The sequence below is a fragment of the Halichoeres trimaculatus genome, unplaced genomic scaffold (assembly GCF_033239565.1).
Source record: "Halichoeres trimaculatus isolate MK-OKI-2021-1 unplaced genomic scaffold, fHalTri1.1 fHalTri1_scaffold_12, whole genome shotgun sequence".
NCBI lineage: Eukaryota > Metazoa > Chordata > Actinopteri > Labriformes > Labridae > Halichoeres > Halichoeres trimaculatus.
The window spans coordinates 25,343,148-25,362,498 of NW_027437190.1; the positions used below are offsets into that span (position 1 = coordinate 25,343,148).

Consider the following 19,351-nt stretch of genomic DNA (forward strand, 5'->3'; position numbering starts at 1 on the left):
TATGATTTTATTACTGTGCCAAAATGATTCTAGCCTTAACGATGCTAACTACTACTGAATGAAAGATGAAACAGCAGCACACATCTGTGTCCAACATTTTTTTTATATTTATAAAAACAATATTCAGTTGTGATCAAGAAACATCAATGTACAAATTATTTTTTAAATAAAATATACATACATTAAAAACTTGTTAAGACTCTACAGATGCTTAATGATATACAATAAACTCTGTGCATCAATAGATTACAAACATTTCTTTGAAACAATCTAATCAGATAAGAATTGTCCCTTACAATAATTATATTCAATAGCTATACAAAGAGCCATCTAAGAATATATGAAATCATAACAGTTTATTTCGAATACTGGACTGTACAGTTTTTAGTGTTCAGCTTTAGCGTGAAAAAAGAAGGAGAAGTACTCCATCTAGGAGGATCCTTGGGTCAGGAAGTGCTGAAAGAACTCCTGAGTCTTCCTTTTTTCTGCAAGATCCTGCTTTGTTGGTGACCTCAGGAGCAGGGAGGCAAAAATGGTGGCTGTACAGAAAGACAATGAAATATTTCTATAAACACTTAAGCATAATAGTTATTTATCATAGTTGTGAGTCATTAGCATTTAATTTTTAGCATGCTTAAATGAAAAAGAGAGACATTCAGTGCAAAATCAAACATCTCCCCAAATGATCAGATTTAGATGTTATGTTCGGTCCAATTTACTCTGTGTAGCTGAACAGTTCAAACTGTGTGTCATAAAAAAACAGTTTTTCTTTCATCTTCTCTCATTTTATTTTTTTAGTGTCAATCCACTTACACAACATGCTGAACAAAGCACAAAGCAACAACCCATAACACACTTGTGGAGAGCAACTGCTCTCTTTTCTTACCCAGGATATTGGCATCTAACCGATTGCTTGCAGAATTCTTCAACAATTCACGAAGAAAGGCAGCTAAATAGTTGAACACATTTTGATGGCACTGAGGTAGCATTGAAATAACCTGCAGACAAAGAAATACCATAAGTAATCAGACCAAACCAGAGATGTTATCTGAACAATTTTTACACTTCAGAAAATCTCTTACTTTCTCGCACAGACTGGCACTGGAACAGCTTTCTAGGCACTGCTGGTAAAGGGAAAAGGGAACCACGGGCTCAGGTAGAGCATCCAAAAAGAGAAGCAAGGCCTCTGCCACTGAGTGGTTACTGCCCGCTGTAGGTCATCACAGAGTCAAGGACAAAATGTTTTAACAAAATCTGCATATTTTCAAATCTAGTTGACATAAATAAGTAAGAAATACAATGTTACGCACTTTGGATTACTGAATATTGTACAGTGCCTTATAATTTCAGAATGTTGCATCTATAAGAAAAGATCTTTGCCAGTAAAGTACTAGCAATCAGTTTGACAGTGTTAACATCTACATCAGCTGAACAGTGTGACTGATGTGCAGACACAATAAGGATACGGAGAGAATCTGGCATGCCAGTGTCAAGGCAATCCCTTATTTCTGCAAATTCACTCCGGAGCCCAGGTTGCTGAAATATGTCTTCCTGCAAATGAAGGGTAAACATCAAAGCAGTCGTGAGGATTTTTCATTTTGCACTGTGGACAGAGCAGTATACCTCATCTCTTTCAGACCTGATCCTGTAAATGCCTTTGTAGTATTCTAAAACTACATTTCTTACTTCCTGCACTGAAAAACATATAGCTATTAACAGTTTGTCATTTTTGATGGTGTTTTCTTTTGAAGATAAGAAAGACCCACTTACAGTAAATTTAATATTGTTGGCCAAAAAGCTACATTATATAACAAATAAACTTGAACTGAAGAAAATGCTCTTATGGTCCGGCTGTGGTTGAGCTGCAGTTCAATTAAAATAATTATTAAAATGAGCTTAATCAAGGCTTTAAAAAGTACAATTTAATTAAGTGGGCCAAGTCTCAGCAAAGCTCCTCAGAGGTATTTGCCTGGCAGTCATAGCTGCTGAGTCATGCCAATGTATTTGTTTTCTAAATCTGAATACTTTTGTTTTGTGTAATTCCTGCAGGGAATAGCAATTTTTATTTATACACGCTTTAAAAAAAATTCAGTAATTACAAAAAGAAATCACAGAATTTGAACCTGAGAAAAGGTAAACTTAATTGCAGATGGTGTCTAAAGGTATTACTGCCTAACAAAGTTTTTCAACGCGCCACATTTTCTAACCTGTTTGATTGCATTACGGAACAAGTGATCCACCATCATCCACAGCTCTTTAGGAATGTCTAGAGGCTTTTCAGTTTTTGCTGCATTCTCATCTCCTGACATGTCCGCCTAAATGTAGAAAAAAGAGAGCAAAGACATACAGTCAAAATGGTCTCTGAAACAGCACTTAGCTGTGATCATTAAAAGAGACTGTAAGTATTCTGCACATTCATCCCTCACCAGTTCACGGAGGGTTTCTTGCGGCATGTCCTGGACGGGCTCTCTCAGCTGACACAATGAACGGATGGATGTGCCATAGCAGCTGGGCAGGTAGTTCCCTGCCACGGAGATGAAGTAGTCTTTGCCGCGTTCCAAGTGAAGCACCAATATGTCTTCGATCTGCTCCTTTCCTGAGTTAAGTTCAGGCGCTGTCGAGCGGTTTACGAAAACTTCAAGATCAATGTCCACAGACCCTCCTGGATGTAGAGAGAGATGCACACACTAAGTTAAGACACGGCTAGACTGTCAAATATCATGGGGAGATGTCTCCAGCCTCAAATCTGTGTTTGTTTGTGCCAGGGTCACAACTGACGTACTGGTGTAACACTGTTAGAAGATTTGAGAAGCCGAGACATCTCTAATCTGTTCTGAAATGCTATCCAGACATTTCAAAACACAGTCATGAAGATCCAACCTCCCTGCTCTGTCATTCCTGGATGAAAGTGTGTTTGTGCTACTCACCCTGAGCGATAAAGCCTTTTGGAGGGTTGGCTGTGAGCCAAGGCTTGCAGTATGTGGGCTCATTCGGCTTCTGGATAAACTCAAACTGACATGGGACCTGCCCGTCATTAAAGAGGCTCAGTGTCTCTGCCTGGTGCTGCATGTATTTAACATCCTTGAAGTGGAACTGAGGGGAGAGGGAAAGTTTTATGAGGCAGGATGGATAATGGTCTACTTTTTAAGTTTATCTTTAAAAAGGCTGTGCAGTTTCATACATGATGCTTTCTTACTTAATTTATTATCTATCAAATCTTGTGTTAGACAGAAATAAGACTGATTGTGGACGGCAACTTACCTCTTGTTTGGACAAAGTCACGGATGGAATACACTCATTCTCCATTTTATCGATATTGCGAACAATCTCTTCAAAGGTTTTCTTATAGTCCTCAGCATTTACTCGCTTGATCTGTGGGAACAGAAAAAATGTGAATAAAGAACAGACTTCATGCCTTTTAGTAGAACAAGAGTCTGCAGATGCACCTACTGAGTTCTTTATTGATTTATCACCTTCTGCTTTCTCAAATACTTTTTAAGTTTAAGTTTATATAACTGATAGAAAGTCTGAGTTGTTTACCCCTGTGATCAGCACTGAACTGACTGGTTTATGATCACTGGTCTTCAAAGCCATGTGACTCTGATAATGCTGCTGCTTAATGTTCTTTCCTCTCCATAGGATGCGGTCACACCACGCAGGCACCCGACATTTCTCACTGAAAGCAAGAGAAAATGGGTTTATTTCCAAATGTGTCAAAATTAGCAGTATCTTACAGAATGAACATTTTGGGATGATTTTTTTTTCAGAGGGAGTTTTATATTTCTTCCCTGAAATGCACCTACTTTAACAAAGTAAAATGAATATAAAATAGCATGAAAGATCATATCCCAACCAGAAGTATGTCACAGTGAAGCAGTCATAGGATAAAGTTACCTTGTATCCCACATGTCAGAGCCGGTATCATATTTGTAGGTGGGCTGGAAATCAATATCTCCCTCGACAAAGCCGACAAACACAGCCTCCTCATCAATCTGCCGTTTAAGCTGCAGACAACATGGAGCAGGTCAGCATCACTCATAAACAAGACTGATGACTGAATATGATTTATATAGCACAGTGCAGTACAGTTGACTTTACCTGATCATAATTGTGCAGTGTTTCAAAATCCTTCTTGCTGATTAGCTCCTTCACATTGTCCACTTCAAGATCACTGATCCTATAGTTGAGGTCCCCAATCCACAAAATTACACTGGTGAAGGAAGCACAAGGGAATGAAAAGAGAAACATGGAGAGGAATGGAAAATATATGAGATTAAATCCAAACAAATCTGGGCTTTAAACAAACATTGAAGGCAAACCATATGTGTGAGAACAGTTATTCAGTTACTTTACAATATTCAATGGGTTACATACTCGTGCTTCATGATAGTGAGTGGAGGCTGGTTAGGGTCAAGTTGGCGAAACTGGAGACGGCTGCAGATATCTCTGTAGTCCTGATTACGTCTCTCATATTCTTCGATGTGGGCAGCTAAGTGAGAGTTGACCACGCAGATATCAGAGTTGTGAAAGCGAAAACGGATAGCCACAGCACCTTTGTTGCCCTGCGAATCAATGTGTGATTGAGAGAAAGGTCAGAAAAGGAAGAGCAGGAGACAAGAATGAAGTCAGAATCATGTAAGCAGCACAACTAAAAGTTGACAGTCATCCAATATTCTGCAGGTGCTTCAATTTTCTGCATATTCCAGAGGGCTGATGGTGCATTTCATGAACCAGCCTCTCTTTACAGCAGGAGAGGATGGAGCAACCTCACAAAGGCCCCCACTGGTCATCAGCCCGGCATCTGCTGTGTGCTGCAGGGACTGCTAAGTAAGCAAGGCCACAAACGAGACATGAATAACTTATTCAGAGTAGAAGGAATAAAGTTGGAGCAGCTTCACGGATGAACGCTCTCTGAAGTGAAGAGCCATTCAACAGAAGAACAAGTCAAGGATTTGAATTGTCTTAAAACCCTTTAAACGTTTTTTCCTCTCTTTTATTTCTGTAAGTCTGAAAATGACTAAAACAGTGTCACAGAGCCCAACTGTTTATTTCATTATCAAATACTGATGTGTTAAGTTGCGTGGGAGACCAGCTCTTCCTGCTTGTGTGTTAGAGGTAATGTGTTTTGTTTATTCAAATAAAGTCTTCAAATGCGGGCTCAATAACATTTCTATCAACAACAGGAGAAGAGAAGTCCTCAGAATGGGTCTCAACAACTATTCAGACAATCTGCACCCGATGCATGGAGGGTATTTTAACTTTGCAGGGACAAAAAAAATGTTGAATGAAAACATCCCAGATGGGAAGTAGGTCTTTTTAAAATGTGATCAAAAAGAGAAAGAAGACATGGATGGGTGAGACTGTGCTCTTGCCCTGAAGACACTTAAAGGGATGCTTGTTTTAAGCACAGCTGCTGATCGTAGGAGTGGATCAACAATGCACTGGGTCAGTGCCAATGGTCCCCTATATCATGCCATCAACGAAGACCAATACATGTTCGGGGCCTGTGTGATCCGTACTCACCATCCTCCCCATGATGCCAGTGCCCACAGTCTCAGCCTCCACATCAGAAATGAACTCTGCATGCTCCTTCCTCACATAGAAGATCAGCATGATGCCAACCAAACGCACCAACTTCACCTGGAAGACAGAGTGATTGGAAGAGTAAAGATACACAAATATAAACCAGCATCGACTTCTGCAGCTGTTCGACTGCAAATTCATCAGTATGAACAACACAAATATTCTAAGTTGAAGACATGGCAGCCAGGCAGTTTGAATAACAAGCTTTTGTGCAAAGGAGGGGGGAGTGAAATTCCCTGACAAGCTTTTCTGTCAATCCTACAAGAACTTACACTCAAATACAGGGATAAAAACTTTTTTTTCAGCTCTCTGAGCCTCACAGCGTCAGTTACAGATCAGCCAAGTGTGCTTTAGTCAGCAACGACAGAGGATGAAGAAGTGGCACGCCATAATATGAGCTCCTTGAATAACAGACATCTTCTAATCCTTTACAAGACTTAAAGAAAACAGCTTAGCCATGAAAAGGAGAAGCCACAGAGCTGGAGTCAGCATACGGAGAAAAGGGAAGTAAATTTAGGGTAGAAAGACAAAAATAAAGGACATAACTATGTTCACAGAAAACAAGAGATATCATGTTGGTTCCATTGATTACACTGTGTTACAAGTCATCTAACAAGATATTATAACGTGAAGTAGACAATCACTACACAGTAATAGGTAAAAACGTGAGTTGTGGATATATTGATAAAGAAAAAAATATGTGGATGTATGATTTAATTGCTCCAAAAATTACAAAGGTCAAGTTACCCACTGCTTATGACTTGACTTATTTTTGACAGCAAAGCAAAGACATTGTTCTCTTCTGAATCGTGTTGTAATCAAACACTGTAACAAGGTTTAGGACAAAAAGGACTTCCTTACTAAGGCATACTTGGCATCGGGATGCAAGGCCTCAGACACAGCTTTCGTCCACTCCGGTTCTTTTGGAGTGTCATTGAAGAAGAAAGCCTCTTTGCTGAGGTCCAACTCCTGAAAACTATGAGGAAGGAGGAAAAAGGACATTTTCTTGAGAGTTTGCCTCACATGTTTGAGCTTTTCGGGACTTCCAAGGAAACATAAAATCTTTTTCAATCCTCAATCAGTAGGAGCAAATTGGAACATAGGCTGGATTAATGAACACGTAGAGCTGAGTCTGTGGGTGGGCTTGTTGTTAAATGGCAAGGTGAGCACGACTTACCCCACACAGTAGATGTCAGGGGGGTTGAGAGTGCAGCTCAGCCAAGGTTTCAGGCTTTCCTTCGGTGTCTGTCCGTTCACATTGTAAGTACCAAGAAAAATGCTGGAATACAACAAAGACAGTGAGGAGTTAGCGTAGAGGTGAGGACAAGAAGTAGTAACTATTTAAAATTTTAGGGGTCTCTTGAAGAAAATCTGCCTTTTCTATGGTTTCCAATTTACTACAAGGGAAGATTCAAATAGCTGAAAATGATCAGGATCTCTGATCTAATGATGCCCTGTTTCGTTACAGTGTTCTTTAATTCATATGTAGAATGTGGCTACAAGTAGCCTTCTGTTAGCCGAACAAGCACACACTGTGGATAGCATTCAAGAGCTGTACTCAGGGTAAAGAGATGGTACAGATAAAAAGTCAGCCGTTCATTAAGCATTGTACAACTCCACCGAAACTAAGGAGTCCTGTTGAAAGGCACCACAGCTGTGGGTAATGATCTTCACTCCAGAGTTTCTGATGAGAAATTAGTGCTAACCCTTTCTCTCTGACCTTCATGCAGCAGCTGCTCTGCTCCTGTGCAGCAGCAGGAGCTCTTCATTTAGTGCTGACTTGCTTTCCTGACAGCCCTGCTCTCTGACTCGAAAAGATGCTGAAGCTGTTTTACCACAAAATCTTGAATCCTGTGGGGTTTTTTTCTAAATATGCAAGTCAGCATGGATATTCAGCATACTCCAGGTATCTACTGTGACGTACAGTGAAACCGGAACTGCTCTGGTTGGTCTCAGAGACAACTACTCAAGCTCATAAACAGTCATCATAGTCTACCAGGGTATATGCTAAAATCCTTGATTTCAATACCTTTTTAAGACTTTTTAAAAAACCTTTAAAAAAGTTTTAAGACTTTATCACAACTTTCAGTTGTTGTTGGCATCCACTTTTTAACAGTTGTAGTTTACATTTTTGCAGAAATGATGTAAGCTAAGGAGGAATAAAGCTTAAAAGAACAAATGAAACTAAAGGCAGGTTTATCGACACTCCCACAACAAGAAACAGCAGTTACTCGAGGCCAACTTGCTGAAGAAAATGAAAATTTATTTAATCATTTTTAAAATTTAGGACATGTGCCGGAGATTGTGTGATTTGCTTTAAAATTGTATTTAATTTCTCTTTATGAAACTAGAAATGACATTATTTATAGCTGGTGTTTATACCGCTCACAATCCTTATTGTTGTATTTTATTGTAACTAGAGTCTTTATGTATTTTTTTATTTTATTCTTTTTTTGTGTGTATTTTTCTATTGACTCCATCAATTTCTGCTGTTAACACAACATTTTTCCAGTTTGGAATCAATAAAGTAACTCTATTCTTTTCTATTCTATATTATTTTAGAACTTTATCGGCTGAATGTTTAATGTCCCAATCAGGGGACAGTTGCAAGGAGGAAAATAAATATTCATGGATATTTTTTGGGTCAAAGCTTGAATACCTATGAAACTTAATACCTCATAAAACCACAATTAAGACTTTTTAAGACTTTTTAAGGCCCTTAATTTTCCCAAAATTGATTTATCAACTTTCAATACTTTTTAAGACCCCGTGGACACCCTGCCAACATTCTACATTTAGTTACACACACAAAAAGGTGACTCAGTGCATATTTTAGATATGCTTTGGGACGCAAATACTGAATATGAAAAAACCTGTTCTTTTTGTTTTTCCTGTAGGGTTATGCTGACACAAGCCTTCCTACAATGCTTATAGCAACACTTAAGGGAAACACAAGCCAGTTAGGTTTCTAAAAAAACAAAACAAAACAAAACAGATTTAAACTCAAATGAAACTAAACTTTGAGACTTGACCATAAACTTGGGCTTTATGTCTGTTATATGTTAGGAAATAAAAATGTAATATCACATTGGCCATATCCATGCCAAAAATACTAAAAGAGAAAGGAAGGAGGATGTTTTAATACTTTTTCGTGTTTTGAAGTGTATGACATTCATAATAATATCGAAATATGTTTAAGTACATCATTTGCATGGTTAATTCCACCTTTTATCTTCCTTTTATCCCTGTGTTTACAACCATGGCACAGATCCACCAGCAGGAGGCAGTGTGGTTTGTGATACTGACTAGAGCAAATGATTTTTCTTTGCAGCAACTTGCAACAGAAACCCAGATTTTAAATTTCCTTTTAGAGACCACTGCAGTGATACTAAGCTTCTTCAATAATAGTTATTGATCAAAAGAGATGACACACAGCATGAAGCTGCAGCAGGTTCATCTCTTTCTTGATGGTGTCTGAGACAGTGGCGCTTAATTTAGCACACAGCTAAGCACACAGAAATACAAACCCACAGATATTGACTCATTCTTATTACGTAACACTTCAACAAACCAAATAGCGCAGTCACAATGTGGGCTTAGATACTCGTGTAAAAAATGTTTTTGCAACAAAGTTTAAGAGGCTGATCTATAGTTCTGACTGGCCCTCAGAGACAAAACTGTGGAGGAAATATCCTCGATTACCATTTGGTTTGAAGCTGGAAAGTTTTCTGCAAAGTAGGGCTGGCTGTAATGTGATAATATGAGGCTCAAAGGGGTTTGGGTACAATAATACTTTGTTAGGTAATGCACTTTCTTATTTCTAAATCTCTCTGTGCATTGATTTAACAATTGGGTTTCACATTTTGTTTCAGAATGACCAAAACAAATCAACAAAGGCTATACAGCAAACAACTTTCACAGCATTTGAAAACATCTCAAGCTGCAACCTGAGTATAAATCCCAAACAGAAAGTTAGTGTTCCTCAACTAAATGTTCAAGTAGGTGTTTATGATGAGTCATCATAAACACCTACTTGGACATTTAGTTTCCTCAAAAAAAATAAAAATAAAACAAAAATCTACCGGTAAAACAGTCACCACAAACATCCTGTGATAAAATACCTGAAATCCTCCAAGTAAGTGTAGAGGTCTTCATTCTTCAGTAGCTCACACCTGATGAGGTTGTCTCTCAGTCCAAACTGCGGCATGGCCAGAATCTGAGCTTTGTTAGCTGGTGTGTGGCTGGAGGAGCGCACCAGGTCATCCCGGTCCTCTCGACTGAAATTGCCTTGACTGCATGACGGGAGAGAAGAAATGACACACAGCGGTGAGTGGAGACAGACTAAGATAGAAACAGGGTCATTTTGTCATGCTGGTGTGAGTTCAGAGGGAAAGAGGTGAGCGTTGGGAGGAGTTTTCTATTTGTGTGTTCATGTGAAGTCGCCAGAATCCTTCTTATATCAATCCATAAAGCAGCTAAAAGCTAATAATAAAGTTATGGTATCTCAGAGATGCTTTACTTAGCTCCAGACTAAAAGCCTAATGTACAGCAGTAGATCACCACGGTGACGACAGAAACCATGGCTATGCAGGCCTTGATTTGTGAGACCATAGGGAGAGAAAGAAATGTAATATGCCTTGAGAAAGTAATCTTCCCAGAATAAGCTGTAACCAAACTCCATCTCACAGTATAGGCCTCATTCTAAGAGAGGCAGCAGCAAGTAGCTTCTAGGTCTAACAACTGAACAAATATACATTTCAAACACACAATCATCACCTTGCTGCTTCCAGACATGTGCACAGTGTGTTATAAAACTGGTTCAGAGAGAAAACAGTTCACATCCATTTCATTTTTAGGGTTAGGATTAGAGATATCTTCAAAAGAGCTGCTTATTAAGCAAGTTGTTGGAGCTATTTCATTAGATTCATTGTAAACACCAGGGGGCAATGAGCACGGTGCTAGGCAGTGACCTCCCAGGAAACCTATATTGGTAGGGGTGGGTCATTGGGGGTTATGCACCTGGAAGGAGATACAGGTTTTTACCAGGTCGATGAAACGTGATGAAATATTTGTAAAAGTTTGTTCTCAGTAAAAAAGGCAAATTGGATATCTGAGTGGAGCCTTTTTTTTTTACCTGCGTACGACCCAACTGGAAAGGTGCATCGTGGCTGTTTGTTAAAGTAATTCCCCAAGTTAATCCTTTTAGTTTCTCTTCCTGTTTGTTTTGACAAATAGCCACTACACAAGTAAAATTAACAAAAGTTATCTCTTGATGTTTGTGACCCTAAGACACCTAGTGGAGCAATGTCTCTGAGAATGCTTTGACATAACAGAGAGGAAGACAACTACCAAGACCAAATATGTAAATGTACATGCATGTCAAATAAAGTATGCTTGAGTCTTCAGTATTTTTGACACATTCACAAGTGTCAGCCGAAAGACTTTTCTGACTCACAACCCTTTGCACAGGTGAAAAAAGATGACACATTGTCTGAGCTGCAGAGAGGACATGCAGATGCACCACAGAATGTACAGGAGGTATGCACAGTGAAAGTTTGAAGCAACGTCCTGGTTGTCTGCTTACTGCATGCAGAGAACACAGTGTGTGTGGCCTCTGTGTGATGTGCAATAGAAGATATGAAAAACAAAACAAAACACAAAGCAGAAATCATTCTGAAGTCAGTCATAAGTGCAATCTATTTCATATAAAAATATGTTTTGTCTTGGTAATGTGGAATAAGTATGAGCACGCTCTTTAGTACACGTGTGTTTCTTAGCACTGGCCACTCAGTACTTCCTGTTGTGAGAGTCAGACAAGACAACAAACCATGAGTTTGCTTTGGGATTATGTCTCCAGATTTTGGACTGGGCGCAGCATGTATAACGGACTTTGTGTTGTATGTAAAGCTCCAAAGACTACAGCAGACTGTAAGGTAAAGCTGATTTCTATCACACATAACCACTACCTGATACTTCAGAAGTAAAACACTCTTTGATACCCATTTCTGCATAGAGTAGCACTTATGAAAACCTGGACTGTCTCTTCCATTTCAGTGCAGATCCTCAGTGTGGGAAAGGTCACATTGGATCAATTGTGAGATCCTACGTGTGAACTCATAACAAGTGTCTTACCTCTCTGAGCTGGAATTTGCCTTGGACTTCTGGGCGACACTATTGGAAGCTTTCTCCTTCTCTGTATTCCCCTTTTTGTCCGATGTTTTATCTGTTTGGGAAAAGTAAAGGAGAATAACAAGGCATCAATATCAGTCACTGAGAAGGTGAGGGGCAATGTTGTGGCAAGGATTTCAAACCGTGTCTGACAGAGCTGCCTGCACTTCAAATCACGGACATGTATCTTGTTAGAGGTATGCTAGTTCACAAAGTGGGTCACAGTGACAATCCTCCAATCAGAACTCTTGAAAAACCTGATCCTAGAAATTATATTCTAGTACAGTTCAATCCAGCAACACAGACCCAAACATTTTCAGCCAAAATATCTTGTTCTAAAAATAAATGTTGTCAAAGACAAAAAGCAAACAGGCACAGAAACACACAAATCAATCATAAGAGCTCTTTTTTTGTTCTCATGGCCAATCGACCCAGGCTGTGTTTTGCAGCTGGTTACAGTTACTGCATCCTAAGTAGCTGGATTTAATGGGTGAGTGTGAAGTATGAGACAGCATGGCCCCTGTCTCCTGCAGCTTGGCAGGCAACACAGCTGGCTCTGTGAAAGCAGGGGCTGGGTCTATGAGCAGGAAATTAAACTCCTCAAATTCATATCAGAAATTAGGATAAATTATTAAGAGTGTGACAAACCCAACACAGTGATTTATGTCCCAATAGATTATTTAATGCGAGAAAACTGTTGTATATCTGCCTTTAAATTTGATTTTGTCTCTTGAATTGTAATCCCACTTTATGAGAACTTTTCTTTGTAAACCCAAGAGGCAGAGAAACATTTGTTCTTGAACACAGTGTTAGACATGGCTGTGTAAAATCATACCTCTAGTCCTTCATAGAAACTGCTCCGCTTCTCCTCTTTAATCTGGACTGAGCTGAACTGGAGTTAGGGCTATTAAAAGGGATTTTTTTTCTCTCAATCCTTTTTTCCACACAGGGTTATAACCTCTCCTCTTTATTTCCTTTCATGTGATCTTGTTTTGGAAACTGCTGTATAATCTTACTAGTACCAGTACTTGTTATATCCATGTTTAAGTCCGCTAATGTTAGTGTATTGTAGCTTTTGGTTGACTGTGTTAAAAGCTGCCCTACGTCGAATAAATGCATCATCACTCAAATCTTACTAAAAAACTGTGTGCAAGAAACAGTCAAATGTCAGACATGCTCATGCAATCGGTGTCGCACTTAGAAACAGAAGAGTGAAACAAAAGAGTGAAAGCTGGGCAAAAACTGTTACTGTATCAATGAGGATAATAAAAGAGGACAAGAAGGTGGCTCTTTCTTTGACAGAGGAAACCAACAGCAAACTGTGAAATGCTTTTGTGTGCATGAGTGCAAAGAGAGAAAACCCCACACGCAACTGTCAAATTGACTCAAGAGTTTCTTAGCTTAACACTCACTCCTAATGGCTTTTTCAGCTACAATGCTTTAAGAAGAAATACAAGAACATGAACAAAAGATGTTGAATGCAAAATAATAGTCTGACAAAAAATAAAAGTCAAAACATTCATGGAGGCTTGAGTTTATTGCAGAAATAGTAGATGTTTTCTGAGGATAAAAATATGTTCCTGGGTTCTCAGATTACCAACTAAGTAAACATCAGCTTGTGGTGACATTTAATTAACAGGTGAGAGATGACTGATGTTTGCACCCTGCTTAGGGAAAGTCATGCCATAATATTAGTGTTAGAGGCTACATGAGAAACATCATATTTCCTTGTGTTCTTGATTGTGAAATTAGATAAATCTAACCAATAATGCACCTGTTTCTGACGCGACCACATGAGGATCCTGTGTGTGTTATTAATACACAGCATATTTTAAATTCCAACACATGCTTTAGTTTCCCTAACCAGCTAATGAGCTTAGCTTACTTGCAACCACAATGAAGGAAGTTGCACAAAGTCTTTCTAACAGCCCTACACAACTCTATCTCTCTATCTGTGGTTGATCTCAAGTCAGCAAAAATGCAAGATGTTCCATCATGTCTCTCTGACCTCAATGAATTAAACCAGCCACTGCTTCTGCACAAAGGTTAACATTGTATAACCTCCCTTCATGATATAAATCTGTAGGTAATAAACTCATGGGAGTTTTTACTGTTTGTTTGAATTCCTGATTGTAGAGTGATAAGACTAAGGTGGCTTGGCAGTTAATAACAGAGAGGTTTCTCTGAACGCAGAGGACGCACTAAGCCTTAAGAAAGTCCATAGACAACTGATTTCATGCTAACAGGCTAAGTAGGCTAAAAGGGAAAGTATGTATATGTAGAGAGAGACAGAGATAAAACAGCAGGGTGCTAAAATAGCAAAACAAAAGCCATGAATTAACAAAAGTCAGATTTAAGCTACGAAATACTTAGTGTTGGGTCATCAACCTCAACAGGTGTGTAATTTTGTCAAATAACGTCCATCAACATCTAAGGCAGTGTTTAGCCTGGACTGACGTAAGCCCGTTACAAGTGTATCAGCCGTTAGGGTGGGCTCACATTAACGGTAATTTGATTTCTAGGCGACCTACAACGACTTGGCAATACAGTTTTAAATTTCACTCAAACAGACTATGAATTCGCCAGCTAAACACCGTCCCTCTGCCTAATAAAGCTAATATTAGTCGTTTAAAGCTGGAGCACCCACTACCTTCTAGCATTAGCTTCTAAGCTAGCCAATTATACACTGAGGCTGGATTGAATGCCAACGACTGAAACCATGGCGCTCCCTTTCAGCACCCCGAAAATCAACAAATGTATGAATATTCTACATACCAGAGTCTCTCATCACCTTAGACATCTCCCTACACCGCTCCCACGCATTCCGTGCAGAAGAGCAATGTCCAGTCAAGTTTCAGACCTGCCCATGCTAACGCTGTTGTAGGAGGAGTTTACCTTTCTCTGCTGCCTGCATACAGACAGGAGGCTGAACTTCACTCTACTATGCATAAAATGCAACCGGAAAAGCTTCAGCACGTCGGTATTCAATAAGGAAATCATGCTCGCGGACTCACTCCAAGAGGAAATATTTGTTCAAAAAAATATTGCTATGAAAAAATATAACAGGCGTAGGCACATTTACACATTATACATGTTACTACGGCTATAATGCGGCATGAATAATCATGATTTTGCCTGAAATCCATATGGCACAGCTCATAAACATTTGAAATAAATTACACAGTTTTTGTGTATGTGAATGCATGAGAAACCGAACAAATTGACTTATTCCATGCATAATCTTGTTGCAAACTCTGTGCTTGCACAAAATGCAACTTTTAAGATTCTCAGTTTTTATGCCAATGATATATATATATATATATATATATATATATATATATATATATATATATATATATATATATATATATATATATATATATATATATATATATTTGGCACTTGTTCTGCAACAAGATACCGAGTACTGATGACAGACCAAATGCATTGTGTAGTGAGGTGGGACCACAGTCCAAGATAAAAAAAAAAGATGTACTTGTGTCCTGCATCAAATAAGCAAGGTCTGTACTTGTGACCTTGTGTTGTGCTGGATATTTACAACGTTTTAACTCTCTATGTTTGATAATTTTGGCATTTTATACAGATTCAGATAAGTCTATTGATCTCAGACGGGTATTTTAGTTTTATGTGCACCTTGTCAGTTCTTTAACAAATGACGCTAACACATTTACTTACTTGAAGATATTTCCATAACAGGAAAAGCACTCAAAATTGAATTATGTCAACAAAGACTGCTCTATTTAGTTAGGCCACCCTCTGCTATGCTTGCTGGCTGATTGCTGATTTACATGGAAAGCAGCCATGATCAGCTGTTACCACTAATTCTGTTCTGATATGATGGCTCCACCTGTCTCTCTGAGTTGTAAGTTGGTACAATTATACACAGGTTGGGCCAACTGCATTTGAAGGAAGTAGTTCTTGTAAAACTGCCCTGTAATGTTACGCAACTCTTTGAAGTTGATTACTATCAGTGTGAGACTGTCTCTGCATGAAGAGCAAACATTACAGAGGTAACAGGGAGCATCTCCCGTAATGCGCTACATGAACCAATTCCAATTCAGTCACGTTTGAGGATAAAGAGACGCTGACAGGGAAAGTCTTCAAACTGAAATATGATGACAAACCTGTTTTTCGATGCTGGTTGAGTTTGGTGATTGTGTTGCCAAGGGGAGCAAAAGTTTGTTTGACTCCCTGGCCTCTAGTGGCTTTGTGGTACTTGCTGATCCATCCAAATTTTGGTGGCTCAGTGGGGGACTTGCAAACATCTGAAGAAAGACAAACAGAGAGAAAGAGGGTGAGAATGAGCTCTGTCAAAAGTATGTAAAGTTGGGATCCCAACACAAGAAATACCAGCAGCATTGGTTGCTTTATTAGTATCTATAGATATACCCCTGATATTTAAACCCATCTTTATAAATTGCATTGTATAGCTTTAAATGTGATAAGGTTAAAATATTTTAGCTCTTAAACAGATCTCACGTCTGCTTACCTTTACCATTTTTCACAACCTTCTTTTTAGCAACAGCAGGTGCCATTTCTTTTAATCTTTCCATCACCAGTCAGAGGCATTTGTGGCTCATCTTAGAGTACCACAAAAAAATGTATAAACAGCATATCAGTCTTCATCCATGCTCACGTGGGGTTTCCCATGTGAAAAAAAGTGCACCAGTAGTACAAATGACGCATTTGTACTACCAAAGTCGCCAATCCATTAACCTGCCCATGTCTCAATCCATTCAGAAGAACAGGATGCAGATGGAAAAAGAGTCCAGGAGAGGAGTTAACTTGTCCTTTTTAACCTGTTTTCACTTTGTGTCTTCACTAATTCGTTCTGTGACAGAAACTGACTCAAACAGCAGGTCCAAACTCCACCCATTCTCTTTGTCCCTCCCTTTCTTGATAGTAATGTGTCATGTACAGCCAATGATTGACAGATGAATTGGCACCATCCATTTGTCTGTATTAAAAGTGATAAGACGTTTGAACCTTGACCAAAAGTAGTCTCACAAACCCACTTGAGGTTTTATCAACAACTTATAAATAATTTCCCTGAATAATCAAGATGCACTACGGTTTAACACAACTGTGATGTCACCTGGAGGCATCTTCAGACTGGCTGAGCAGGTTTCCTGCAAACAAAGGGTTAGAGCGAAATATTTTTGGCGTTCACACATACTTTTTCTCATACTTGGTTTAGAAAAGGAAATACAAAGATATGAACTACTAAACCCAAACTAAAGTGAGTTTAAAGGTGAGGTGCTGCTTTGGTTGTCTGTGCTAATGTCATATTTATTTATGCCACTTAAAGAAAACACATTTACTGAATACAAAAGCTCATCCCTCCCTCAAACTTTCTAGCACTTTTCTGCAAGGCTGCATGAATTTTCAAATAACAGCATTGACAGCTGGGTGTCAGGTCTCTGGGGGCTGACCTACCACTCCATGCTCTGTTGACCTCACTGAGGAAGAGCCGTGAATGGGACCCAAAAGGAAGCCTGAGCTCTAGCTCCTTTTCCTGGAAGCTGACCCTCACCCTGGTGTCACCACCTAGAATGAGGTAAAAAAAAAAAAAAACACACAGGAAACAGAGTGCTATTTTCATTTGTATCTGGTGAATATGGTTCAACATTAAAGTGTGGTTGAGCTGTGATGGGAGTTGAGGAAACTAACCCACAACCGCAAGCTCCTCTGGTGAAGAAACTACAAAGAAAAGAGCATGAGAAAATGTGTTAAAGCACATCAGAGGTCTTACCGTTTTGACACATAATGAATTAATTATTATTATGGCTTTTACCTTTCAGTCTATCTGCATCGATGTATAATGAAAGAAAACACCTCACCTTCGACAACAGAAAATTCAAGAGAGATGGGTACGACGTCCTCCAGTGACACATCATCAGCAGTAATGGCCATCCTCCGATGGGTGTAAATAAAGATTCTACAAAATATAACAGGGGATTTTTTTCATCAAAGGATTTATGAAAATTGTATTTTGTTGGTGTTCCTACTAAACTGTTTAATTTTTATATTATAGGGCCCATGGACAGCTGGTTACACTAAAAAGACACCTGCTGAATAATAGCCTTCTAACAATGCAGTAAATACAACTATTATGTGTCATTTTGGTTACTGTGCCAGCAGGCTGATGTAACTGTGGACAATGTCAGGTCAGTTTTTATAGTGGTGTTTTCAAAAAAAACAGAGAAGCCACATTACAGCTAATTTATATTATTCAATAAACTTACGCATGTTCTTTTGTAGACTCCACCAATCCCAGCAGTCGGCTCTCTGAAATGTCATCAAAGAGGACTTCACATTGGACAGCATGTTTACAGTTAAGTTAAGGATAAAGTGGTTATTTACTGGTATCTTTATTATTTGACCAGGAAATAAAACCTTCCTCCTAACCAAAATACATGTACTAGGCTAATATGAGGAACTTGTTGAGCAATGTTTTTTTAGTGGCATAATGTAACTAGAATTGTCAGATACACACAGGAAATGTTCCCCTTAGTTTTACAGATTCCACTACATTTCACACGAAACACTGCATCAGTGTACATAAAAAATTTTACTGAATATTTAATAAATTGTAAAAAATATGTCTGACATTTTTTTAAAAAAACTTGGCAGTATAATCAAGATAAGCTGTTTCTCAGCCCCATGCCATATAGTTAGTATCCCACCTCAGGCATTCTTAATTGGCAATGCTTTATAACTGTAAATAATAAACCGTCCCGATTACTGGACTTTTACTAAGGTCATTGCAGATATAGATTGTGGTCCTTTTATTAATGTGGAGAATAGAAACATCCTCTCCAAAACAGCATCAGTAAGCGGAACAAAGTCGCCACCTAGTGGCTGAAAAGTGTACTTACAATTGCTGTACAATATTTTTGGAAAGTCACACCCGATAATCTTGTGCACCGAACTACTACCGAAACTAGAGCTGGCTATGCAGGATGCTGTCTTGGAATTGCAGCCAAAATGAGGTTAAACTGGATATTTTTAGAGTAGAAAAACACATGTAGAGATGATAAGTCATAGGCCTTTATCTCAAGATTTTGACAGCCGTCGCTGTCACGTTAGTTCAACTCTGTTTGAGGAGGCAGTCCGTCTTTTGAGGAGGTGTTGATCCAAAGCAAATACATAAAGACCTCAAAGGATACTAAAACGCAGTTTTCTTCCCTTTCCAAAGTTTCTTGAATTGCGACGGATTGATCCATAGCCAAGACGGCTCGTTATGCTGCTAGTGTGACAACTTCAGCTCCCACACGAAAGTAGCCCGAGGAGTTTCACGCACAGCACAGTTATTTCTCTCTTGAGTACAAGCCAAATGTACAGCAGGAACTGAGACGTCCGTGCAGACCCGTGTAATCCGACATTTTATTCCCTTTAGGTCCAGATGTTCTCTTCCTCCTCCGCTACTGGCCCGACCCAGTCTGCCACGCACTGATTCTCAGCGCTGCTTGCGTGCAGCCGGAGTGACGTCAGAGCTGGGCTGTCATCACCAACTCGGTTTGGTTTGATTAGGCCTCGGGCCAGTGACCCATCGGGGATTAGCTCCTACAATAGAGAC

At 39.2% G+C, this 19,351-nt stretch overlaps 1 protein-coding gene across 3 annotated transcripts; it reads right to left on the reverse strand.

Annotated features, from left to right (window-relative positions):
- Positions 1–112: 112 nt before the first annotated feature.
- On the reverse strand, positions 113–19,219 carry inpp5b (inositol polyphosphate-5-phosphatase B). Of its 3 annotated transcripts, XM_074682694.1 has the most exons (23): positions 18,941–19,219; positions 18,018–18,096; positions 17,613–17,710; positions 17,443–17,472; positions 17,209–17,319; positions 15,897–16,037; positions 11,716–11,806; positions 9,705–9,875; positions 6,761–6,862; positions 6,445–6,559; positions 5,524–5,640; positions 4,375–4,562; positions 4,099–4,210; positions 3,895–4,004; positions 3,541–3,676; positions 3,262–3,372; positions 2,928–3,093; positions 2,427–2,662; positions 2,208–2,315; positions 1,467–1,551; positions 1,083–1,210; positions 887–998; positions 113–539 (listed from the first exon to the last, which is right to left on the reverse strand). In XM_074682694.1, the coding sequence occupies exons 1-23, from the start codon at positions 18,996–18,998 to the stop codon at positions 430–432; spliced, it is 2,715 nt and encodes a 904-aa protein (XP_074538795.1). In that variant the 5' UTR covers positions 18,999–19,219; the 3' UTR covers positions 113–429. The 3 variants fall into 3 exon arrangements, with proteins under 3 accessions (XP_074538795.1, XP_074538796.1, XP_074538797.1); XM_074682695.1 differs by lacking the exons at positions 17,209–17,319; positions 17,443–17,472; positions 17,613–17,710; positions 18,018–18,096; positions 18,941–19,219 and adding an exon at positions 16,262–16,322 and having other exon boundaries at positions 117–539; XM_074682696.1 differs by lacking the exons at positions 15,897–16,037; positions 17,209–17,319; positions 17,443–17,472; ... (1 more) ...; positions 18,018–18,096; positions 18,941–19,219 and adding an exon at positions 14,527–14,695 and having other exon boundaries at positions 121–539.
- Between the last annotated feature and the right edge of the window lie 132 nt (positions 19,220–19,351).

Excerpts from the sequence above, each read along its gene's own strand:
- inpp5b (XM_074682694.1), bottom strand. The coding sequence starts at position 18,998 with ATGGATCAATCCGTCGCAATTCAAGAAACTTTGGAAAGGGAAGAAAAC. Across the intron at positions 17,320-17,442 it reads AGAGGAGCTTGCGGTTGTGG|GTGGTGACACCAGGGTGAGG; the intron begins GTTAGTTTCCTC and ends ACCTCATTCTAG. Across the intron at positions 2,316-2,426 it reads AAGAAACCCTCCGTGAACTG|GCGGACATGTCAGGAGATGA; the intron begins GTGAGGGATGAA and ends TTCTACATTTAG.